Source organism: Cottoperca gobio, chromosome 19 (assembly GCF_900634415.1).
Source record: "Cottoperca gobio chromosome 19, fCotGob3.1, whole genome shotgun sequence".
NCBI classification, from domain to species: Eukaryota; Metazoa; Chordata; class Actinopteri; order Perciformes; family Bovichtidae; genus Cottoperca; species Cottoperca gobio.
The window spans coordinates 9,179,921-9,206,377 of record NC_041373.1 but is presented as its reverse complement, the minus strand read 5'-3'; the positions used below and the strand labels follow the sequence as shown (position 1 = coordinate 9,206,377).

The 26,457-nt window shown below is 39.6% G+C and overlaps 2 protein-coding genes across 2 annotated transcripts; both read left to right on the top strand.

Annotated features, from left to right (window-relative positions):
* Window positions 1–2,675: 2,675 nt before the first annotated feature.
* On the top strand, window positions 2,676–15,634 carry LOC115024845 (5-hydroxytryptamine receptor 3A-like). Its single transcript, XM_029456704.1, has 13 exons — window positions 2,676–2,769; window positions 3,243–3,293; window positions 4,618–4,716; window positions 5,540–5,700; window positions 7,540–7,584; window positions 7,707–7,816; window positions 9,407–9,576; window positions 12,908–13,069; window positions 13,502–13,756; window positions 13,843–14,016; window positions 15,023–15,108; window positions 15,210–15,356; window positions 15,626–15,634. Exons 1-13 carry the CDS (start codon window positions 2,676–2,678, stop codon window positions 15,632–15,634), a joined length of 1,563 nt encoding a protein of 520 aa, XP_029312564.1.
* A 3,340-nt stretch (window positions 15,635–18,974) lies between these two features.
* Window positions 18,975–25,482, top strand: LOC115024844 (5-hydroxytryptamine receptor 3A-like). Its single transcript, XM_029456703.1, has 9 exons — window positions 18,975–19,148; window positions 20,058–20,102; window positions 20,259–20,368; window positions 21,172–21,341; window positions 21,535–21,689; window positions 24,225–24,435; window positions 24,519–24,683; window positions 24,860–24,942; window positions 25,243–25,482. The coding sequence occupies exons 1-9, from the start codon at window positions 18,975–18,977 to the stop codon at window positions 25,480–25,482; spliced, it is 1,353 nt and encodes a 450-aa protein (XP_029312563.1).
* Window positions 25,483–26,457: the final 975 nt, after the last annotated feature.

Below are 26,457 nucleotides of genomic sequence, written 5' to 3'. Positions count from 1 at the left end.
AAACAAATCCAGTAAGGGGCAGGCAGAAGAATCGGGGTCCAGAAACAGGCAGGCAGGGTCAAAACGGGCAGGGAACAAGTGGGAGAGAACTGGCATATATCCTCTGAGAGAACTAATGAGGGAATGAGAAGCAGGTGAGGAGATGGGCTGTGGAAACCAGGTGAGGAAACAGGCTCTCTTTAACAGGCTTGACTTTGGATACATGGAATGTGGGGTGAACCCTCATGGAAGGCGGTAGACGAAGACGGACAGCAGCAGGATTGATGACCCTCGAGTCGGGGAATGGACCCACAAAACGTGGAGCCAACTTCTTGGATTCTACTCTGAGAGGTAGATCCTTTGTAGATAACCAGACCCGTTGCCCCGGCGTGTACAGGGGGGCAGGAATGCGACATCGGTTGGCGGGTCGTTGGTAACGTTCTGAAGAACGCAGGAGTGTGAGGCGAGCCTGTCTGCATGTGCATCGACACCGACCTACGAACGCCTGCACAGAGGGAATGCTGGCCTCACGTTCCTGCTCTGGGAAGAGTGGTGGCTGGTAACCCCGAGAGCACTGGAAGGGTGAGAGACCAGTGGCAGAGCTGGGAAGGGTGTTGTGGGCATACTCGATCCACAAGAGTTGCTTAGACCAGGAGGAGGGGTTGCAGGAAGCGAGGCAGCGTAGAGCTGTCTCCATCTCTTGGTTCATTCTTTCTGCCTGAGCATTGGATTGGGGGTGAAAACCGGATGATAGACTGACAGTGGCCCCCAGCAGCCTGCAAAACTCAGACCAAAAGAGAGAGGTGAATTGTGGACCACGGTCAGAGACCACATCACAGGGCAGACCATGAAGTCGGAACACCTGTTTGAGCATAATTTCCGCTGTTTCTTTGGCAGTAGGCAATTTGGTAAGTAGAATGAATTGAGCAGACTTGAAAAATCGATCAACGTATGACTGTGTTACCGTCAGAGAGTGGTAGGCCAGTGACGAAATCCAATGAGATGTGGGACCATGGACGAGCTGGAACTGGCAAGGGATGGAGAAGACCGGTGGGGGCCTGGTGAGAGGTCTTGTTTTGAGAGCAGACCGGACAGGCCGCGACAAATCCTCTGGTGTCCGCCTCCATGGAAGACCACCAGAAGCGTTGACGAAGCAGCGCTAGGGTGCGTCTCACCCCAGGGTGACAAGCCAGGCGAGACGAATGACCCCACTGGAGGACCTGAGCACAGAGACTGGCAGGAACAAACAAACTGTCATCTGGACAAGCACTGGGAGCAGGATGTTCAGCGTGGGAGCGCTTTACCTTGTCCTCCACGTCCCAAGTTACTGCACCGATGACACATGCAGAAGGAAGGATACCTTCCGGACTGGATGGAAAACTCTCCGACTGGAATTGACAGGAAAGGGCGACGAGTTTCACATTCTTTGAACCCGGTCTGTAGGAAAGTGAAAAGTCAAAACGGTTAAAGAAGAGAGCCCACCTTGCTTGACGAGAGTTCAGCCGCCTGGCTGAACGGATGTACTCCAGGTTTTTGTGGTCTGTCCAGACCACAAATGGCTGCTCTGTTCCCTCCAACCAGTGTCTCCACTCCTCCAGTGCCAGTTTTACTGCCAACAACTCCCTATTCCCAATATCATAATTCTTCTCTGCCGGAGACAGCTTCTGGGAGAAGAAGGCACAAGGATGAACCTTCTGATCCTCAGCCGATCGCTGAGAAAGAACTGCCCCCACACCGGTGTCCAAAGCATTCACCTCCACGATAAACTGGCGAGTGGGATCTGGGAATATGAGAATGGGAGCAGAAGTGAAACGTAACTTCAATTTACAGAAGGCCTCCTCTGCCACAGGGGACCATCGGAAGAGCACTTTCTGGGAGGTGAGGACGGTGAGGGGAGCTGCCACCGAGCTGTAATTACGGATGAACCTCCGGTAGAAGTTGGCAAAACCCAAGAAACGTTGAAGCTCCTTTCGTGTGGAAGGAGACAACCAGTCAGTGACAGCCTTGGTCTTGGTCGGGTCCATCTGGATGTTACCTGCGTTGACGATGAATTCCAGGAATGATACTTCTGAGGTGTGGAATTCACACTTCTCAGCCTTCACGAACAGACGGTTCTCCAAAAGCCTCTGGAGAACTAGGCGTACATGAGTCACATGCTCCTGCTTAGATTTGTAGAAAATCAGGATGACATCCAGGTACACAAAGACATATACGTTGAGCAGATCCCGAAGAACATCATTGACTAATCCCTGGAAGACTGCAGGAGCATTGGTGAGACCAAATGGCACGACTAGATATTCATAATGTCCACTAGGAGTATTGAAGGCCGTCTTCCACTCGTCCCCCTCCCTGATTCTCACCAAATGGTAAGCGTTGCGGAGGTCGAGCTTGGAGAACATAGTAGCACCTTGTAACAGTTTGAAAGCAGAGGAAACTAAAGGGAGAGGGTACCGGTTCTTGATGGTGATGTTATTGAGTCCTCTGTAGTCGATGCATGGACGCAGGGTCTTGTCCTTCTTTCCCACAAAGAAAAACCCAGCTCCGGCTGGAGACGAAGATGGTCGGATGATTCCTGCAGCCAAGGAGTCATTGATGTACCTCTCCATGGCCTTGGTCTCAGGAGCCGATTGCGAGAAGAGTCGACCTCTGGGAGGAGAAGTACCTGGACGCAGGTCAATAGCGCAGTTATAGATTCGATGTGGTGTCTAGGTGGTGGCTCGGGTCTTATTAAACACCTCCTTAAGATCCAGATAATCCTTGGGAACTCCAGAAAGATCTGGAAACTCAGAGGTGACAGGCAGACTAGGAGTAGATGGGGTTGCAGACTTAAGACAGACAGCATGACAATGAGCACTCTACTGTAATATAGTTCCTGAAAACCAGTCTATGTGTGGATTATGTCTCCTTAGCCAAGGAAACCTCAAAATTACAGGCTGATGTGGAGCATGGATAAGGTGAAAGGTGAGACTCTCGCTGTGATTACCTGACAAGGTCATCTGGAGTGGAGTCGAGCAGTGTGTAACCCTGCAGAGTAGACGACCATCTAGTGCTGTGGCATTAATGGGCCTCTCCAGAGCCTCCCGACCTATTATTATTATTGTATACATATTTATATTCATATTTATATATATGTATAGTTATATATGTATATACTGTATATATATATTTATATATTTGAATATGCTTCTAGGACTTTTATGAATTAAAACGTTTTATTTATTAGTTATTTTTTGTTTCAGTGTGTCCCTGCCTTCCTTCACCAGATTTGATCCCAACAGCGTCCTCTGGCTGCGTCTTTGTGCCGCCACAAGGTGGTGAGGTCTGCTTTTTGTTTTAATGCTTAGAATTTTCACATTCTTCTTAATAGTTAGAGTGAGATCAAAGTTGATGATATAAAGCATTCATTTACTTTAATGGCAGCTCCACATTTTCACTCTTTTTGGACCAGACAGTCTATAAATACTTTAAAGAGTACAAGAAACATAAATATAAAATAGGAAAAAAAAGTATTGTGATCTTATTATTTGTATTGTTTTGTTAACGTTTTTTTATGTACATTGAATAAATGCAAACTTTGATCTAAAACTAAACTTCATTAACCATAACCTGTCCTTGGGTGTCTTGAAAGGCGCCTCCAAATAAAATGTATTATTATAACCTTTAATATATGATGCTTCTGTCAATAAAGAAAGTGATAACAGGCATTTAATAAAATTAATCAATTATACATGTCTGTAAGAGAATAATCTATCAGTTACTTTATATACATTTTTAAAGATCTGTAACAATAACATACTGATAATTCAGACAAGAGTTTCAGGTTGTAGTTATAAATTACCAATAATGTAATAACTAATATTAATGTAATTACCAATCATATAGTGACTACTGCTAATGTAAATACCAATAATGTAATAAAAAATGTTGTACATACTGTAATAAGTTATTAGGCTCGGTCATTACATTATTAGCTGGCTTTGAAAAAAACATAAAAAATATAATAATTTTAGCTGATCATTTAATAATTTATTTTCTATATCACCATGTTTAATGTATTATCAAGTGTCAGACAGTCACAGATAAAAAAAATTATGTTGTATAATATAAAATCTGTAACTATTTATAAAGATGCTTTGTCCTCGAATACAAGGACCACCATTTATTTTCATAAAAAATGTAATCTTCAATTATAAATTATAAAATGACTGTTTCAAGTAAACAGTTTCAGAAACTTTATTAAATTATTGACGTTATTACATTAGTAAAAGGAAAAAATATCAAGTTATTGGCAGTTATTACATTAACTGTATTTATTACATTATTGGCTGCTCCAAAGGTGTTACTGACTCAAATGTATCTTTTGTCTCGATGTTTGTACAAAATGTTTATTAGTTGTACTTACTTTTACCACCGAACATCATTAAAGCCCATTTTTGTCTCCACCAGAGGCCTCTCCGCCTCTTTTACCCCTCCTCAAAGACCCCTGAGGAATGCTGTGATGTGGGAGTGACCACATCTGAGACTACATCAGACCCATCAGACTAATGACATTATTAAAAAAACAACATAAACGATTTGTTTTGCCCGGCCCTCTTCCAGTATGAGGTAGACGTGGTGACATTTCCAGACAATACTCAGAGGAGGACATTAACTGTGCAGACGCTCACTTACTTTGGATTCTCACAGGTGTTACCGTCATGATGCTCACTGGTTTCCTCTTTCTGCTCTTCCTCACAGGTAAGCCTGGACAATGTTCTGCATGATGTGTTCAGGTGCATCCTGAGAAATCAGGTTGTATAGAGACTAAACTTATTTCCTTACAGTCCTGTGGTGTTGTTAATTTAAAGAAAATGTTTTGTCTTTTTTTAACTTCCAGAGTAAAATGAAAGCTGAGCTGCCTTTTAGTTTATTTTCTCACTTGTGGCGGCTTGGTGTCTATTGTGAAGGAATGAAGGAGCAGCTGACAAAAATGATTTCCTGGGTTTCCAGAGTAATATCAGAATGTACAAAATACAAATAAATAACAAAAAAGGGAAGCATATGAATATTAAAATAACAGTATCTAAAATATGGCTTATTATAGGAACATTAAAAGAAACAAAACAGTGTTTTAGTAGTAATTAGTAAACACTAATTGTAATTAGTAGTTTTTTTACCCAGATTTGAGCTGAAATTTGTGATTTGATTTGAACAACATGCATTTGGGCGACAAATAGCGGATTCATCTCAGATGGAGAGCCCCATTTAAACTGAAAGTTCTGACAACGCCCATCTCATAATTGTGCTTGTGGCCTTTCAGTGACCACTATCACTGGATATTACTGTAGATATTTGTGAACTGGTTTTTCATGGTTTGATAACACATTATGAAGCAATGGATACCTAATAGAAGACTGATGTCTCCTTTTCTACACTGTAATTTAGAGCACATACAGTAAATCTGATGTCCAAACAAACGTAAGAAGTTCTAATCTTGAAGAAAAGTTAACCACAGCACGTTTCATGATTTCTCTCTTCTTGAGAGTAATTTTCTGAATGTGTCTTGGTGTTTCTGCTGTAGATGGGGTGTTTCCTGAGCGTAACTGCAGTTATCAGGATGTTTTAAACCATCTGAAGCTGACCAAACACAATGAGCTGTATTCAATGACCCGGCCCGTTAAAAATTACAAACGCTCCACACGGGTTTCCCTGGAAGTGCTGCTCTACGCCATTCTGGATGTGGTAAGTGGTTAAAGCTTTGTTGGGTCAAAAGTTCCAATGCTAATTATTATATTTATTTGTCATTTTAATTTATATTCCTTTCAGTTTTATTTGAATTGAGTTGTCAAACTCATGTAGCAAACTGCCACAACTCTTGAGCATATTGGGCAACCACATTTTAAATGACACGATCAATGGTGTTTCACTAATGTTGAACTACAAAGGCAGACAGCAGAAACTACAAACTGTGTCAAATATATGTAGATATCAAAAGAAAGTTCGATAAGTGCTTCACGTTAAAAAACAAAAAACAAAACCACAGCAATAACAATATAAAAGTACTTAAAGATCAATTAAAATAGGAAAACCGATGAAACAGAACAAAAACTAGAAACTCGTGCTCAATATTTTAAACCGCAAAAAAAGCTTGTATAGAAAAAATATTTGTGTTAATGAAAGTGCAAAACTCCATGTATAGCGGACATATTTGTTATACTAATGGGGCTCCTGTAATTGCTTATTTTAGAATACCAATGTGATAAGGTGCTGTTTTGATATTATTGTGATATTGGCCAAAACTAACATATTTTTCTTTTAAGGTATTTTATTAACTTTCATTTTTTTTAGGGAGATTCCTCTGTATGTGGATGCACATGATGCCTTGATTTATAAATGTTTCTTGTTTGTTCTTGTACAACTCAATTGCATTACAAATATGTGTTAATCATAATTGATGGTTTGTTTAAGAGGTGGATATAAAAAGGTATATTAGCATTAGTTATTATATATTGCAGCAGCTTTAACTTGACATTGCTCGCTTGCTTTAGTCTCTTGCTTTAGCTGGCCGTTTAGTTGGCCAGATACACACATTTTGGTTTCACAGAGAGATTTCCAGACAGGATTTATTAAAAATTTTTTCCCAGAGAGCCATTTTCCAATCAGCATCTGTCTGTCAATATGTTTATTGTAAATGCAGATCCAGTTTAACTCTTGTGCCCGACTTTAAAAAGTTGCTCTGATGTCTTTAAAGAACAAAAATGTCTGCGTCAAATAACTTAAAATATCATGTATTATTATTTTCCACTTTAACTGAGTTAACTCTTTTAACCAACTACAGTCCTGATCATCACTACCATGTATTCATTCATTGTTTACATAATGCCAGTGTTGTTTTTATGAAAAGGGGGTGTCAATGATTAGTAACAACATCAATTGTGAGGCATTTTATTTTTTTTGCTCAGGTTACCTTCAAAATGGCTCTAGATTAAAAGCCTGATAAAAAAGAATGAATGATTTTCTGCTGTAAAGGCCGTGGTATCAAACATTTTGGTTGTAATGGGTTTCAGTGGGGAGATTTGTGTCGTTTAAGGGCACCACAGTTTATTCAAGACTTATTATAGAAGCTGAGGGTTGAACTTCCAAAATTCGAAAAAAAACAGCTCCCTTGCAAAAATGTATGCCATATCAGCATTAACACAGTTAAATTGATAAGAAATTTGAATTAGCCAGGATGGGGGGGGGTGGGGGGTGGGGGGTGCATGGCGGAAATTTATTTTAGTTCACCCCTCTCCTTTCCTCCACTCTGTCTCTGACTGTAGGCGTGTGTCGCCAGTATAATTGTAAAAAAAGAAAAGATATTATTATTATAAAAAAAAAAAATTGCTTTATCTACAAACAATTTTGTGACCCCCCCTGCAGTACCTCTGCGGACCCCCTGGGGGTCACAGACCTATGTTCTAACCTATTAATTCAGAGCATTGTGCAGACTGTGTGGACCCTGAGAGGTTTTTACTTTAGATGTGACATTATCTTGTTCCTGAAGTGTTGCAAAGATGTTCACACACATGTCTCTGTTTACAGGTTGAGAAAGAGCAGAAATTCATCCCTTATGTTTGGACTGTCATGGTGAGTTCTGTGATGAGACTGAACTTTAGTTGGGAATATTTTTTCTTTTTAAATGGTAAATTACACTTTTATTACTCTCTCTCACTTTCCCTTTATCTTCCTGTTTATGTTTTCCTCTGCAGAGGTGGCACAATGAATACATATCCTGGGATCCAAATCAGTTTTGTGGAATTGATAATGTTTCTCTTCCTGCTGAAGTTTTGTGGAAGCCAGATATCACTATTGAAGAAATGTAAGTGTGTATGTATACACACACACACACACACACACACACACACACACACACACACACACACACACACACACACACACACACACACACACACACACACACTGCAGTGCATATATTGATTTGTTCAAATGACAAATAATTGATTCTGAAGTCTACAGACGTAATGTCTCTCAGAAGCTTAATTGAGAGAAAAATGAACGTCATTATCCCATTTCCCGATTTTCCTCACTTATATCCATTTTATGAGTGCTTTGTTGTGTTTCACAGATCCACATGCACTCAAACACTTTACATTTATTAAAAGAGCATATTAACTATACGTTTCCATCCACCTGTTTTTATGCACATTTTGAATTTGTGCACAAAAAACCCTGTGTGGAAGCAAGAAATAATAAAAAACAAAAAGATTTTAGGTTTGGCTGAGGTGTAAACGTTAGTAAATCGGTAAAAAAGAAAATGTGACTCAAGTTTCCACTACTTAGGTACAGTATGTTTGGACCGATGAAGAGACTGAAACAAATGCAATGTTTGAAATTTGACTGGCACTCTTGACGTCGTCACCTTGCTGCGTTTTCTTCATCTGAATGGAGTAAAGGATAGTAGTGGATGGAAATTTGCACTTTCTTCTGCAAATTCTATTACTGATACGTATCGGTATTAACTCATTTCACTTTGTAGTAAAGCAGGGGTGTCAAACATGCGGCCCGGGGGCCAAAACAGGTGGGTCCAATCCGGCCCGCGGGATGACTTTGCAAAGTGTAAAAACAAGTTGTTTTGATCATAAAGTAAAATACTGTTCCAGATACCTGTGACAAAATGTTTTGTGCCTTTGTAGATACACTGTGATCTGTAAATGCCAATGTGTAAATGATGAACTAATACTATTGTTGAAATTGCACCTTTTGTTCTTAAGACATTTTATGTTGTTCATAATGTTTTGTAAAAAGATTAAGTTTGAACATTTTTAGGGGGAAAATTTGGAGTTGTCGTTATTTATAGATTATTATGCTATGATTTCACTGGTCCGGCCCACTTGAGATCAAATTGTGCTGAATGTGGCCCCTGAACTAAAATGAGTTTGACACCCCTGGAGTAAAGCATCAATATTTTACGTACTGTTCAATCGTTGATTGCATACTTTCTTTTTTGTGATCAACTGTTTGTTAAATAATCAATACATGCTTTTATTCCACCAATGCACTGTATCACAAAATTAAGGCTGAAGAATAAGTTTCATGGGTAGATATAACAAAGTTCATTATTGATAGATCATGTTTAACTAAATACACACTAGGATTGGAATTAATTGCATACCATAATCTTTTGTTATTAATAATTAATAATTAGACTATAACGTGACTGGTCCACACTAACGTTTCTTTGTAAAGCACCAAAGCAATACGTGTTAAAGTTACTCCACATAAAAATATGTTTCAGTGAGTTTCACATAGTGAGGCATACAGATTTAGAATTTGGTGAAAATAGAGCCCTGTTATTGGATCGATATCAGTGCTTCCATTGTTTTTGAATCGACCTCAAGCCATCATCTGTGTTTTTTGTTTTCACTTGTCTCTATGTGTTCTCTTACAGGACAGAGAAGGACAAAGCCCCTCTGAGTCCTTATCTCACCATCAATGATAAAGGTGATGTTGAAGTCCAGAACGACCAGGTGCTGGTCAGCACCTGCAGGATGCACATTTACAACTTCCCCTTCGACATACAGAACTGCAACCTCTCCTTCAAGTCTGTCATACACACCGGTGAGAGCGTGATGGGTTGTCTCACGGGGGACTAATGTCGGGGGTTGATTCACAAATGAACTGGACATCCACATAGGTGCCGGATTTCCCCTTTAAAGCACACGTCAATGTTAATGGTAAATGTAGTCCATTGAAGCAATCAATTCCTCAGGTTGGGCTGTATTGACTGAGAAAAGTGACACATTTCTCTTTTAACATCAAGGGAAAACGCACAGTAAATACATTAGATAAACGTGTTGTGTAAGTGCAGAAGTAAAGTAAGTGAGTGTAGGAAATAAGTTAGCAAATAAAGGTTAGAATTAAGTTGCAAAAAATATTTTGTCATAGAGAATCATTTCATTTTGCATAGAGCAGTATCAACACCGTCCTGTCATTGGCTGATAGTGACACTGAGAAAGCAGGATTCATGGTTAATTTAACGGGTTAATATGAGTCCCGCCGTAGAGACCTACAGTGTTTTGACTTATAGTTTGTCAGATTTTTACCGTTTATCACCACCAAAACACTAAACAGATGTATTGCACATCATCATGCTTCAAAATGTATGTACGTTTTTAATTCACTTTGTGATATGTGCGACACTGGGAAGGTCAGCATTGTTTCATTACTGAATATGGGATTACTTTGTGTAGTCGGTGTATTTGTAACTTTTATTACACCATAATGCAGCTAGCATCTTCCTGCAATAGACTGCATTGTCCGATCAAATACATACAACTGCAATTTCTTCTCTACATTCAGTAAAAGCCAAACAGCAACCAAGCACCCTTCACAAAGAGAGCCACAGGCTTTGAACCATAAATCAGAATCAGAATCAGAAATCCTTTATTTGTCCCACGACGGGGAAATTTACGTTGCTACAGCAAATAGAGTAAAGTGACAAGAAACAATTAAATAGAATAAAAATACAGTAACAGTAATATAAGTAATATAAGTACAGTCATTGGAGAAAAAAAAAGTGTAGGAGTGAATATTGCACATGATAGTGTAATTGCAAAAGTTATAAAAAGTGAATATTGCACAAGGCATTGGTAATTGCACACTGTCGGAATAGACTTTTGTTGGTGTGGTGGTCTACCAGGGGCCGTGGTGATCGTACAGTCTGACAGCTGCCTGTCACTGAAGGAGCTGCACAGTGCGGACAAAGTGTCCTGGAGGGGGTGGGACATGTTGTCCAATAGAGATGACAGCTTGGCTGTCATTCTCCTGTCACCGACCACCTCCACAGTGTCCAGCGGGCTCCCCAGGACAGAGCTGGCCTTCTTAACCAGTCTGTTCAGTCTCTTCCTGTCAGCAGCCGAGATGCTGCTATCGCAATAACATGCAAAACAAAGCATTACTCACATTGCAGGACAATGTCGGTAAATTAACTCAAACACGCTTCACGGGGCTGTGGACCTTCTTGCTGTTCCTTCTCTCCGTGCGGGGAGCAGCACGACCGTTACCGGGCAGACTGTCCTCACTGCGAGATGGAAACCAACCCGACCTGTCTTGAGACACGGACCTCTTGTTTACCATGCTTTTTAGGTGTTACTTTTTTAAAGTGCCAATTTATATCTATACAACCAATGAGTTTATTTCTTTATTTATATTTGTGTTTACTAGTGCACACAATTGTCTATAGATGTAGCCTCTTCATTTTGCTCTCAAAGTGCACCAGATTCATTTCAAAATGTTCACACTTTTAGTTCCTTTTATTTTTTTTAATCTGAGAAAAAAACCCATTGCATTGTTTTTCCAAAATCATGCAGCCCTAGATGGTAGGCGAGCGAGGTAACTAACAGAAATTAGCCGTCAGGTCTCGGAAATTGAACCTGAAAATCTTAAGATCAGTGGGTTTGGATGTCAAAGAGTTTATTCCTCATTCTAAAGGCCCTGTCACACAGTTCCATATTGCAGCAATGTATGCTGTATTTGCTGCTCTGCACTGGCTCCCGGTAAAATACAGAATATAATTCCAAATCCTTCTCCTGACTTTCAAAGCAATTAATGGTCAGGCTCCAGCATATCTTAAAGATCTCATAGTACCTTATAAACCAACTAGAGCATTGCGCTCCCAGACTGCAGGGTTACTTGTAGTTCCTAGAGTCTCTAAGAGTACAATGGGAGCCAGAGCCTTCAGCTATCAAGCTCCTCTCCAGTGGAACCAGCTTCCAGTTTGTGTTCGGGAGGCAGACACCCTCTCCACATTTAAGAGCAGGCTAAAGACTTTCCTTTTTGATAAAGCTTATAGTTAGGGCTGGCTCAGGCTTGCCTTGGATAAGCCCCTAGTTATGCTGCTATAGGCTAAGACTGCCTAGGGACACCTCCCTGCTCTCCTTCTCTTCCTCTGTCCTCCCCTCCCTCTCTATCTGTATGCATTTATGTAAATGTATGTTACTAACTCAGCATCCGGGGCATCATCCCCGGAGTTTCTGTGTCTCTCATGTGGCAGGTTGCCACTGATAAAGTTTACGTCAGGATCATGAATCGTGGCTGCGCCTACTTCCCTGGTCCTGCCTGACACGAGAAGCCATTTTGACAGTTTCCTGGATTCATCCATACTTTCTCTTTTTTGATCACAACATAATTTCTGTCAAATGGATGTTGTATTTGTACTATGTGGTTTATCCTGTACACACGACATCTATTGCATGTCTGTCCGTCCTGGGAGAGGGATCCCTCCTCAGTTGCTCTCCCTGAGGTTTCTTCCAATTTTCAATTTAGGAAGTTCTTCCTTGTCCGGTGCGAGAGTCTAAGGACAGAGGGTGTCGTAACCTGTACAGTCTGTAAAGCACACTGAGACAAATATGTAATTTGTGATATTGGGCTATATAAATAAATGTGATTATATTTTGATTTGATGCTGGCGCATATGAAAATTAGCATATAAAATGTATATGAACGTATACAGAGCCTATCAATAGCGTATCACGTATTTATACAAAACGAATGGGCAACGTATTCGACGAATGCCCAACAGATGTACATTCCTAGAGTATTCCTTCGCCGTATGGCCGAAATGTTTGCCGGCATATACGGAATATCGGCAATACGCTGGTGTACATTTTTGAACGCTGAGGCCGTGAAACATTTTTGAACATGCTCAAAAAAGATAGGCTCTGTATACGTTCATATACGTTGTATATGCTAATTATGCGCCAGCATACGTTTCTGCCATACGGAACTGTGTGACAGGGCCTTTACATAACATGTCCCCTACTGGCTTATGAATCGAACTTACACCAGCTTACTGTCCACCACACACCACCAGAACCGAGCACTTATCATCCATTCCTTCTTTGTTCTCTCAACTAACACAACCTCACAGTTCTATTTTCTCCCACCTCAGCAAAGGACATTCGGCTTCAGCCAAGCGACAACTCTTCAGAGGCCACAGAGTGGTCTCGAGAGGTGATGCGGACACAGTACGAATGGCTGTTCCTCAACATGACAGTTACTGCCAACAATGCCAGCAATTTGCTCAGCCAAGACATTATCATTTACACTGTACGTATACAGATGTACACAGGGAGACAGTAACTGTGGCATCATGTACTTAATTTAAGTACAGATTGATTTAGTTTTAGATTTATATCTATCGGCCTGTCCATCCATCTTTCCCTTTTTTCCCTCTTTCCACCATACTGTTCTGTCCATCAAATACTTCAATTAAAATTTCCACCACTGATAGAAAAGAAAAGAGTAGAAGAACATGTAGACCTTTTGATGCTGCAGTGTTTATGAGGTATATGTGCAGGCCGCATCTATGGGTTAACATCAACTTGGCATTATATCCTTATTTTTATGTTCTTTCTATGCTGTAAGGTGCTATAAAAATAAGGTTTATTATTATAATAATATATATAATTATTATTTTAATCCAGTTAATAGTTGAGCACATTGGTGCAGATACCCTTGTTGTTGCAGGGTGTGTACTACATAGTATTTCAGGCCCATCAACTATCTGACTCGAACATCATTTCACAGATCACCATGAAGAGACGGTCTCTCCTCTACATTGTCAACTTCTTGGTACCCGTCCTGTTCTTCCTGTGTCTGGATTTGGCCTCCTTCCTGATCTCAGACAGCGGAGGCGAGAAGCTCAGCTTCAAGGTCACTGTGCTGCTTGCTGTCACCGTGTTACAACTTATTCTGAATGAAATTCTGCCTTCCTCTTCAAACAGGATACCTCTTATAGGTAAATAAGCTCAGAGTTGTTACTTTATTGGACTGTCAATGTGTGATGATTTGTCCACATTAATGATGTTGCCTTTCTCCCTTCAGCGGTCTACTGCATTGGGATTTTTGCTCTGATGCTACTGAGCCTCCTGGAGACAATTTTTGTGATGCATCTGATGGAGAAAGACTCCAAAGCATCCCAAGACAACAAGGCAGATAAAGGCCGGAGGGAGGACTGTAACAAAAAAGGCAAGGCCAACTTCAACAACTGTCACAGAGGTAAAACCAAGATCGAGTTGCACCAGCTATTTTAAAGTTCAACATTCAGAAGAACTTAAGTGTCCATTTACTAGTCCTTATGTAGAGGTAGGTTGTTACAAAATATTTGACTAAACTAATGGACAAAATTAGACTGTGTATATATGACATATTTACGGCAGGTGGGAGATTGTTGAAGACGCTTGATCGACAACCTGTTTAATAATGATGTAAACTAGGTAGAACATAAATACCTCTTAACGGGTGGACGGCCCGAGGAGTTGTATTGTGCCATGTACATGTACATTTTATAATTCTGAAAAAATATGTTTTGGAAAGCTGTTTAGATATTGAGATGAAAATCACAACAGCAGGTACAATCAGCTCCTCAAACTAGCAAGCACACTCAAAATCAAAATCATAACTTTGAGCCCACTTCCCTATAAAGCCTCATAAATATGCTCTTTTCAGCAATATTTTTAAAAAAAAAACGCTCCTAAGACATTGCCAGATGTCCACATGTTCGTTTCCGGTAAAAAGATACCCACCAAAATCATGCAGCTGGTGCAAATGGTTGAAGAGCAGCTTTCAATTTACTTTGGGTATGTCGTTTGTAGGTATTTCCGGGTAAATTCCCCCACCCTGTAAGAGGTTTTAAACGACAATATGTAATTTTATGCCACTAGGGGTCTCCAACTCAAAACAATAACAAAAGGCGGTGTTTGGTTGCGTCCAATGCCGATGACGGCAATGTTTAGGGAGAAGCTGACTTTGATTGTTAATTGTTCAGGAGGTTTTTACCTAGAGACGAATAATCCACAGAGGTCTCCTCCTCTCCAAAACAAACTTTGTGATTAAAACTAAGGGCATCCCCCCTCTACTTTATGCCCCTGGCCTGATTAGGCCATTCGGCTCGTGAGATCCCAATGCAAGATGGTCTTTAGTTATGATGTCTTTTAGTCTTTTTCTAATTTGTACATGTTTGTTTAATGTAATATTTTACATTTGGTGGAAATTGTCCTTTCAGAGGAGCAAGAATGGACACAATGTGCGTGTATTTATGATGTGTCTACGTGTGAAACTCCATCTGAACTGCTGCCTGTGACCAAAGAGGTTAGACATGGACTGCACTTTGGCACAAAATGCCAAATCTCAAAAATGATAATGTTACAATCTATAATTGTGTAACCCAGTCAACACAATCACTTTTGCAGGGCAACAGCAGCAAACTGATTGAGGAGTATCATGGCTTGGATAAGCTCTCAGATGAGCTGAAGGAGATGGAGAAAACATTGTTCCTGCTCCTCAGCAACACAAAGGAAGAGGAGAAGCCCGGGTACTGGACCAGAGTGGCGAAAAAAGTCAACAGAGTTTTCTTTATTTTCTATATAACAGTGGTCAGTCTGTTCTTAATTATTATCTTTATTAAATGGAACACTGCATAGATCATTGCTACATAATGAAAACACATTTGTGTGTCTATATCTAGTCCTTCAGTTTATTGCAACTCCTCTTTGCATGTTTTATGTATGAACTGCTCCGGGTGTATTGTAAATTCAAGTACACCAATATGACATCTAATATTTACATGTCCTTAACGTGTTATATGCACAATCTTTATGTATCACAGGTTGTCTAGATTCTTGCAGGAAATGTAAAGATCACTTTGAGGCAATACAGTGCAATGTAGTTAATATTGTTTGCTTCAGCCCACATTATTTCATGACGTATTTATTTGATGGAACAGTTCTGTGATCTGTTGTTTGTACAGTATTGGCTTTGAAAAAATATCAGACTCTTTATATCGCATAAATAAATAATATAAAATAACAAAAACAATGAATACTCCTGTTTTGCTGATTGTGTCTGCTTAGTAGCAGGGAAACGTACATGTTTTACTGTTTGTTTAGATTGTTTGTCTTTATGCCTGTGTTGTATTTAAAGTATGTTCTGTATAAGAATGTTGATTTCACACTTTTCATTGTATAATGCATTGTTAATGTATTTTCAGCACCATTGTGAAAGACAATTTTGCTTTAAATGTGTTTCCTCTGATCAAATAAAGATTATCTATCTATAAACAACTACATCTCATTTTTGTCCTTATACAAACACACAAATTCTTGTTTTTTGTTAGTTGTGGGGACCACTGTTTTTTTTTAAATCACTTGTGAGGACAACATATTTAGATAGGCACAGTTTCTGGTATGCTTTAAACTAAATATAAAGTTCATCAGATTTTTCATCTTTTCTCTGTTAATTAAATGGAATTGCTGTGTATGTGATTGCTACATCTTAAAAAATATTTTAAAAAGATACAATAAACAATAAACAAACTATTGAAACGTACACAGACCGTTCAGTAAACGGTTAGTGGCACAAACACAAAGATGGTTAACGTAAAGGGGCCGACTCCACGTGAACGTTATAAGAAAGCAATGTTATTTTGACGACTCCCAGAGTTTCAGCAGTTTGGTCCAATTTTGCGTATTCTTGCCCTGCTGTCTGTTGGTTGTTTAATATATATATATATATATATATATATATATATATATATATATATATATAATATATTTAGATATAGATATATATCTATATCTATATATATTTATATGAAAAAATGTTTTAACTGATGAATACATTTAGATTTTATGGACCCAGTAGGAGATGCTGGCACATATTTCATTTGAGCAGGTGACTGGGTATTACACATTAAACCATTTAGATTTATATCAATCCAGATATATGGTGATGGCCATAAAATAAACTTAAACAACTGTATCAAAATAAGTGATTTTCAGGAACACAGAGAAAATAACTGCTGTGCCCTGGAAGGGAGGGGAAAGTTTGGCTCAGTGATCAGTCACACCTGAGATTAATTGTATATTTATTGTAAATTGTAGTTTGTTTCCATTCAGACAAAGCTCTGACATTGAACTACTTAACTTGGGAAAACAAACTGACATAAAAATCAAACAGCTTTTGTTTTTGACAGCTAAATTGATTTGGCCACAGGCGGCTAAGTGTCGAGGGTGTTGACAGTTCCTGGGAGTTCCTGGGCGTGTTTCTATCATTCAACTGAGACAAAAAACTAAAAGGGTTGGTTATTCATTTTGCCCATCCCTCTTCTAGTAGGGATATTATCTCTATTACGCCAACACACATTTCCAGACAACACAGAGAAGGCAGAGATGCTCATTAACTTTGAAGACTTCTTACAGACATGATGTTTGCAGATTTCGTCTTTCTGCTCCTCCTCACAGGTAAGCTGGGACAATTCTGTATGATGCATGCAGGTGGGAAATTTCTGTTGCCACCTCTATACAACTCAGGTGAATGGAGTTCTGTTTCTGATTCAGCATTAAAAAGGAAACAAAAGATAATAATACTACAAGCAATGTCCGTTTCCCAAAACTCTTCACAGTGTGGTATGTGGATCATACAGAGTAACAGGTATGCTGTTCCTGGAAAGAGACGTTGCTCTTTACATTTTTTAATTGTCATTTCACAGTACTGTGAGCTCCACAAACAGAATCCCATTTACCTTCATTGTTTCAGGGTGAGTCAAACATCTCGGAGATGGATATCTCAAAACAAGTTAAAACCAAAACTACAAAACTATCTGCAGATGCATTTAATCATGCTGTGTGGGAAAGCAGTATGTTTGTGTGCAAGGAAATAATATTGAATCTAAAAAGTTGTAAACTCTTTTCTGTCAGGTGGAAGTACCTTCAATAACTCAGAGCCTCTTGATGATAAAACATTTGAGGAAAGTATGTAAACTTTAAAAAAGTGCACAGAAATGTTATGTATAAATATTTATTCTTAATTATGAAATTTCAAAACCAGTGACAAAGTGAGAAAAATATGTTTTCAGTAAACTATACTTTTTTTTTGTCAGGTGGAAGTACCTCCAATTACTCAGACTATGATGATGGCACTAGCGAAGGTATCACAGAAGGTAACACAAGTACACAGTTATTATATGTTACTCTAATTCTAAATATTTAGACGTAAGACACTTGTTTGTTAACTCGTTTGGAGTAATAAAATAATATTTTACTGGTGTAAACAGCAAACAGACAAGTATTTAAACATATTAAACATGGTCTGTTGTGAATGCATGACGCTGGCTGACAATAGATGAATTTTGGACAATGTGCAGCAGATGGAACTCAAATGGAGAGCCTATTGACATAACACCTTGCAGTCCTGCCACCACCCATCTCATAAAGACCTTTCAGTGACCACAACCACTGGATATTACTGCAGATATGTCAAACATGTGAGACGTCATTCTGAGTGGCAAATATTTTTACTGAGATGTGCACAAAAGGATGAGAATTGGGAATAGTCTTTGTCAATTAGACCCTATTGTGATATCATATATTTTAGGGGGTTGGTGAAGCTGTAAGTAGAATAATAAAGCCCCCTGTGGAGTCTATACACTGGTGGTGGTGAGATGAAGAGAATGCTGAAGATCTGGATGTGATGAGTAGTGAACCTCTGATGAGCTCCACCTGGGCACTACGTATAATGACTTAAGGTAAACAGGGTGGAGGAGGGCCGCAACGATTTTGTATAAACTGACAGCAACCACATGATTGGCTGATGGAGATCATGGCAACATCTGGTTGGTTTATCTAAACAGTGAACGCCTTTATTGAGCTGATAAAGGAAGTGGGAGGAGATAGAATTATGAATGATTGAATGAAGCGTAAAGATCTTCCTGAATGAACTTACGCTGTCCTGGTGTTTTTAAGGTTTGATAATAAATCCAAAAGCATTGGATACTTATCGACATCGACTAATGTTTGTAATTTATTCAAAATGTTACATAATTAAGAGCACATACACTAAATCTGATTTCCAGACAAACGTAATAGTTCTTAAGTTCCCATTTAAAAGCAAAAATAAAAGCATTTAAGTCGGCATTTCTTTGTTATTTTTTCTTTAAAGAATAAACTCTCTGATAGGGAATGTGTCTTGATATTCTTCCAATAGATATGGTGAACTGCAGTTATTTGAATCTTTTAAAGCGCCTGAACATGACTAAAAACAAGGAGCTGTTCACAATGGCCCGACCTGTTGAAAACCACACAAATCCTACAGTGGTATACCTCCAAATGGCGATCTATGGCATTCTAGATGTGGTAAGTTGTCTTTAAGTGATAATCACTATTTCATCTGCCAAGGAGGGTATGTCTTTTTTTGTTCTATGGAAATCTAAGCCTTGTGCCCATTAGCAAGTGATAATATTTGACATGGATAGTAATATACATGAAAGCAAAAAAGCAATAGGTGTCAGTGATATATGACATCAAATTTAAATGTAGGTTGTTTTTGTAAGTTGGTTTAATAAGAACGAAACACTCCTAAAAACGTATTTTTCGCAAATAACAGCTCTGCATACATTTCTAAAGAGCATACAATTATTTTATACTGATACTTTTGAAAATTACATTTTCTAATAGCCATATTCTAGCACTTTAATGTCTGACACTCTACTTTTATAGGTTACCACTATACAGCCATATTGATGGAAGCAATCCAAGTCTCTATTATCCAGTCGTATGCTCACTACTTCCCAAACACTGTGACCGACAGATAAATGTTTTCCCCTTGGGGCTTACCCTGCTGAGCCCGCTCAGTACTACCAGTCTGTATACTCAGCTGAACTCAACACTTTCTGTACATGCCAAACTGCAGCATATCATGTTAGTGTGCATTGTGGCCTACTTTAGTGGTCTGAATAGTGAGCAACATCAAATACTGGAAGGCGTAGGTGTGGCGTCACCCTTAGACTCAGAAGAATAAATGCAGCTTCATAGTCTCATCAGGTTAATGCAGCGCTATCCTAAATTGGGTTTAAACAGGTGCATATCATTTTCTTCTTTCCAACTTGTCTGGTTAAAGTATATTTTGAAGCTGGTCAGCATGTTAACTTGTATTTTGTATTAAAACTCCCATAGTGCTATGTTTTCTGTGTGGTCAGCTATAGTAAATATGAAATAGTTAATTGTGCTGCTGGAAAGATTCTCACATATTTCTTATGCTTATAGAGAGAGGTTGACCAGACTTTCATTGCTTACATTTGGGTTTATCTGGTAAGTTCTCTTTGAGAAAGACAGCAGTTTTTGATCATCTTCACATGTTCATTATTAGTAGAAACTCAAAATATTTCAATCTTTTCATTCTTTCTTTCTCTTTCTCCCCTTCTTCCTTGCTTCCTGATCACCTTCCTCCCTCGTTTTCCTGTGTAGAGATGGATAAACGAACACATTAGATGGCATCCAAATAAGTTTTGTGGAATTCAACAGATAGTAATTCCTGCTGAAGTGTTGTGGAAGCCAGATGTGATGATTGAAGAGATGTAAGTGTGAATGTATGTGCATCCTGTCGTAGTCAAATCCACACACTCACAACAGTAACTGGTAACAGAGCATGTTACTGTTTAGAAATGACACAAAAACTAAAGCATTTGGATGTCAAAACATTTATTAACAAGTATTAAACATGTTGTATTTTTACAACATCATTGATTGCACATATGTATTGTATTTTTACTATATAATGACATCTGAAAGGTATTCAAAGATATCTTTTAACATTTTGAGAAGATATCTCAGGCTACATTTTGGAGAAATATGAAATATTGCACACATAGATTATATAGCATCTTGCTGAATATTTGGTAACACTTCATAATATGGCCCATAAATTACAGTGTAATTATGTACATTGAGAATGAATATAAACACTTACTGGGTACATACACTGGGGAGGTTAGGGAACAAAGCTGTAAGAGCTTTTTCAGGGAACTTAAATTAAGCTGCAAGTATTTCTGAACTACTGAGTACTAAAACAACATGGTACTGACATATTGTTGCTAAATAACAAGACAGGAAAAGTGGTAAAAATAAGGTAACAGTGCTGATAATGCCGTGAATAATAAAGCAGACTCTCCTTAACTGACTGTTAATCATATTTGAGATGTCGAGATATGTGATGTTGTCATACCCTGTGGATATTGTTTTCTATGTTTAAAGACGAAGACTTAAATAGTACATCATAGATTATGTAGATTTGTTTTATGGTATAATAGTAGTACACAATGTGAAATTCAGTTTGAAACATAAAGCTTGTGGCATAATGTGTATGTTTGTTGTCATACAGGACAGAGAAGGACAAGGCCCCCCCGAGTCCTTATCTCACCGTTTCACACGAAGGTGGTGTTGAATTTAGGAATGACATTATGCTGATAAGCACGTGCAAGATGCAAATTTACAAATTTCCCTTCGATGTTCAGAGCTGCAGCCTCTCTTTCAAGTCTGCCGTATACTCTGGTGAGCCTGTAACCTGTTGTGTTTAAAGGTTTATAGACATTCATCTAATATTTGTATGTTTTGTGTTTGAATGTATATGTGTGCTGTAATAACTTTAACAGTTAATTATCCTATGAGCACACACCAGCACACACATTCCTTCTTTGTTGACCTGATAAGAAATCTCAAAGTTTTATTTTTACTTTCACTTCAGATAAAGAACTATTGTTTGAAGCCATCCTCGACTCTTCAATGATGACTGGGTGGTCTCGCGACATGACGCAGTACGAGTGGTTGTTCATCAACATAACAGCCATCAACACAACCGTCGACAATTTTATATACAACCAAAGCATGATCGTTTACACCGTAAGTATTGATTACATTTTACTGCCAAAACAGGTTTTTTTCAGCAGAAATCTTCATGTAGACTTTCTGCAGTTCCACTTGCTACTTTTACTTTAACCTGCAATATAAAAAGCAGAACAAAAGACTCCTTCTGCCAGTGAGCCGGAGTATTTTATTCTACTTAAACCTGCAATAACAGCATTTATTTTTTCCCGGGGGAAGCTGAAACAAGTTGTGAAAACAGTTGCTTATTTACACATCCAGAAGTTATGAAGCAACATTATAATTCATTTAGAGTCGTGTTTTCTGAACACCTTGCAAATGTAAGACCAATATTCGCTTATCTTAGCTCTTTTTTTACCGACTCATGAGGGAAATATCTGTCTCTTTAGCTGCTAAATGCTTCACTAAGTTCACCTGCTAGATGCTAGTTAGTCTGCTGTTTTGTGTTGGGCAGGTAGTGTTTTTAGAGCCATTTTGGTGAAAACTGCTGCCTGCTGCAGCTGAAAATAACACTTTGAGGTTGCTGTTCCAGTAAATAATTTGAAGGCTTTGTTAACCACTGCAGACTTGAGCAGTATGGCTGCAAGTAACGATTTTCATTATCGATTCATCTGCCGATTAATTTCTAGATTAAATGATAAATTATTTGATTATCGTCTGTTTTTTCAATCCAAAACATAATCATTTTTAATATAATATGAAAACAGGAAATCTCCATATGTCAGAGACTGAAAACAGCATTTTCTGCCATTTTTGCATGCAAAATTACAAATTAACAATTAATCAATTATCAAAATAGATGGAGATTTATTTCTGATCGTTGCAGCTCTAGTGAGCAGATTACCTTTTGTTGCATCCTGGGTACTACATAGTTTCCTTTGAAAAAGGTATAAGAGTATGATAAACCACCTGACCCTTACCCTGACCCAACCACTTTGTCCGCACTGTGCTGCTCCTTCAGCGACAGGCTGCTTCACCCGCGGTGTCTCATCGAGAGATACCGTAGGTCTTTTCTTCCTGCAGCGGTCGAACTGTACAATCACCACGGCCCCTGGTGGACCTCCACGCCAAGAACAGACTATTCCACCACTGTCGTGCAATTACCACTGCAATGTGCAATATTCACTTTTACAACTTTTATCAACGACTGTGTACTTATACTACTGTTACTCTATTTTATTCTATTTAATTATTGTGTACACTTCTCAGCCTCCATGGTAAAGTCTACTCCAAGGTGCTGGAAAGGAGGGTTCAGCCGATAGTCAAACCTCTGATTGAAGAGGAACAATGCGGATTCTGTCCTGGTCGTGGAACAACGGACCAACTCTTCACTCTCGCAAGGATCCTGGAGGGGGCCTGGGAGTACGCCCAACCGGTCTACATGTGTTTTGTGGATCTGGAGAATGCGTATGACCAGGTCCCCCGGGTGATACTGTGGGAGGTACTGCGGGAGTATGGGGTGAGGTGGTCACTTCTGAGGGCCATCCAATCCCTGTACGCCCAAAGCGAGAGTGGTGTCCGGATACTCGGCAGTAAGTCGGACTTGTTCCCAGTGAATGTTGGCCTCCGCCAGTGCTGCGCTTTATCACCAATCCTATTCGTGATTTTCATGGACAGGATATCGAGGCGTAGTCGTGGAGGAGAGGTGTTGCAGTTCGGTGACGTGAGGATCTCATCGCTGCTCTTTGCAGATGATATGGTCCTGATGGCGTCATCGGTCTGTGACCTTCAGCAGTCACTGGATCGGTTCGCAGCCGAGTGTGAAGCGGTTGGGATGAGGATCAGCACCTCAAAATCTGAGGCCATGGCTCTCAGCAGGAAACTGGTGAATTGTCTATTCTCTAGGGAATGAGCCCTTACCCCAAGTGAAAGAGTTCAAGTACCTGGGGGTCTTGTTCATGTGTGAGGGCACGATGGAGCGAGAGATTGGCCGGAGAATCAGAGCAGCGGGGGCAGTATTGCATTCTCTTTACCGCACTGTTGTGACAAAAAGAGAGCTGAGCCAGAAGGCAAAGCTCTCGAACTTCCGGGCGATCTTCGTTCCTACCCTCACCTATGGTCATGAAGGCTGGGTCATGACCGAAAGAATGAGATCACAGGTACAAGCGGCCCAAATGGGTTTTCTCAGACGGATGGCTGGCGTCTCCCTTAGAGATAGGGTGAGAAGCTCAGCCATCCGTGAGAGACTCGGAGTAGAGCCGCTGCTCCTTTACGTTGAAAGGAGCCAGTTGAGGTGGTTTGGGCATCTAGTAAGGATGCCACCTGGGCGCCTCCCTAGGGAGGTGTTCCAGGCACGTCCAGCTGGCAGGAGACCCCAGGGAAGACCCAGGACTCAGTGGAGAGATTATATCTCCTCACTGGCCTGGGAACGCCTTGGGATCCCCCAGTCGGAGCTGGCGGATGTGGCCCGGAGAAGGGAAGTTCGGGGTTCCTTACTGGAGCTGCTGCCCCCGCCACTCGACCCCGGATAAGCGGTAGACGATGGATGGATGGATGGATGGTACTCGGCACTTTACTTTCTTGTTCTGAATTCTGATTTAAAAAATGTCATAGATCAAGATGAGGAGGCGTCCTCTCCTCTACATCGCCAACTTCTTGGTACCCATCCTGTTCTTCTTCTCTCTGGATTTGGCCTCCTTCCTGATCTCAGACAGGGGGGGTGAGAAGCTCAGTTTCAAGGTCACTGTGCTGCTCGCTGTCACCGTGATGCAGCTTATTCTCAATGAGATTTTGCCTTCCTCTTCAGACAGTATCCCTCTTATAGGTAAAGTAGCTGGGTCAGCACATATGTACTGAGTCAATTTGTGATTATTTGTCTATATTAATGGTGCTGCCTTGTCCCTTCAGCAATCTACTGCATTGGGATGTTTGGTTTGATAATGCTCAGCCTCCTGGAGACGATTTTGGTGATGTATCTGATCGAGAAAGACTTTGCATCTGAAGACAACGAGGCAAACAAAGGCCAAATCATGAGTGAGGAATGTGAAGACAAACAGGGCAACTATGATGGAGGTGAGATTGAACAAAAATTCTATAAACCTGTGGATCTCCACTCAATCTATTGTAGTTCAGCTCACTACTGCTATTTTGTATTTTACTGCTGTGATTTTAATACTCAGAAACCTTTACAACTAATAATAGCGACATCATTTTGAAATGCTGTCATTGTGTCAAACATTTCCTTTCAGAGGTGAAGAAATGGACTCACTGTTCTTGTGTCTGTGATGTGTCAGCTGATGAACCTCCATCTGACCTGCTGTCGGTGAAAGAGGTTAGAATTGAGTCACACTTTAAAGGGTCGGTTTGCCCAAATTAAAAAACATACAAAAAGAAATACAAAAGTATAAAAATGGTTGACTTTGAATCTTTTTTATGAGATTGTTTTATTATTTGAGCACAATGAACTAAATTCCATTTTAAGTGAGAAAATATGTTTGTTTGTAATTTGGATGAACCAAAACTTTTATTCTCATCACAAAGGACACAAAACAGGAATGTCAAATGTAATAGTTTGCAATTTTATATGTACCATAATCTTGTTGATTAGCAGTCCACTAAAACACTCCTGCAGGACAAAAGCAGCCAACTGACGGAGGAGTCCAATGCCTTGGAGAAGCTCTCAGATGAGCTGGGTGATGCGGTGAAGACACTGTCTCTGCTCCTCAACAGCAGGAAGGAAGCAAGGAAGCCTAACTACTGGACTGAAGTGGCTAAAACAATTGACAAAGTGTTCTTTGTTGTCTATGTCACAGTGGCCGGTCTGTTTTTAGCTGTTATCTTTACAGTATGGATCAATGCAAACGACGAGTAGTAGTAAAGTTGAAAGATCCCCTCCAGTCAAAAAAGTTTTTTTTCTTGCCCCTAAAATATCTGACCTTTACTTAACTCACTAGAGGTGTTTTCACATTTGTCTACTGAAGGGAGGAGATATCTGTGCACTGTCTGAGATTCAAACGTAACCCGGACAAGCTAGATTAGGTATGTCACAAATTTGAAAGCCAAGCACAGTCTAATACGCAAATGCCGACACATATGGACGGGGACACACAACACCGGCAAAGAAACATATTACCATAGTGAAAGTTTTAACAGAAAACATGGTAGGTTGTGCAGATCCAGAATTTCTCAATGAGTGAGAAAGAGTAGATGTGATTTGAGTCCCTTTTCAGAATTGTTTTACTTTTTATGTTGGAAAACCATGATACATTTAATATTAAAGTGTTTTTTTTTACATACTTTAAAACGTGTCTGGAGGCGGGCTTAAAAACACGATTATGACAATGCTCCAATCAACATGGTCATTATCACATCTGTAGTCCGTCTCACGCCTGTAGTTTAGTTCCATTGGTCTGAACCAAAGTAAAAAGAAAAGACAATGCCATTTCTATTTTATATAGGCGATTGAGGGTTCAAACTGACTTCTTATGAATTAATACAGGGACCCACAGGGGAAAACATTAATCATAATTTATTTCTGATGACTGACAGCAAGTTCTGCTGTGCTTATTACAGAGCCTCTGAAATCAAATTATTACTACGATTAATGTTATCTTATCTTATTAATGTTTTCATTGTGCTAACTAACACAACACATTTTAATCCTCCTTCCTGCACGGCCAGAACCTGCAACTCTTATGTTCACACCTCACACTGTACGGATCAATTGAACGACCACGGTGTAAGCAAAGAAAGTTGTATTGTAGCTCTAGTATTAATAATATATGCCTTTGATATGTAATATGCACAATTCTATGTTCAATGAGTCTATCCAATACATCAAGCTTCT

Coding starts and splice junctions, on each gene's coding strand:
- LOC115024845 (XM_029456704.1), top strand. CDS start 2,676: ATGTGGTGTCTAGGTGGTGGCTCGGGTCTTATTAAACACCTCCTTAAG. Junction 4,717..5,539: donor CTTTCTGCTCTTCCTCACAG/GTAAGCCTGGAC, acceptor TTTCTGCTGTAG/ATGGGGTGTTTCCTGAGCGT. Junction 7,585..7,706: donor CTTATGTTTGGACTGTCATG/GTGAGTTCTGTG, acceptor TTTCCTCTGCAG/AGGTGGCACAATGAATACAT.
- LOC115024844 (XM_029456703.1), top strand. CDS start 18,975: ATGTGTCTTGATATTCTTCCAATAGATATGGTGAACTGCAGTTATTTG. Junction 21,690..24,224: donor AAAGCATGATCGTTTACACC/GTAAGTATTGAT, acceptor AAAATGTCATAG/ATCAAGATGAGGAGGCGTCC. Junction 24,684..24,859: donor ACAGGGCAACTATGATGGAG/GTGAGATTGAAC, acceptor ATTTCCTTTCAG/AGGTGAAGAAATGGACTCAC.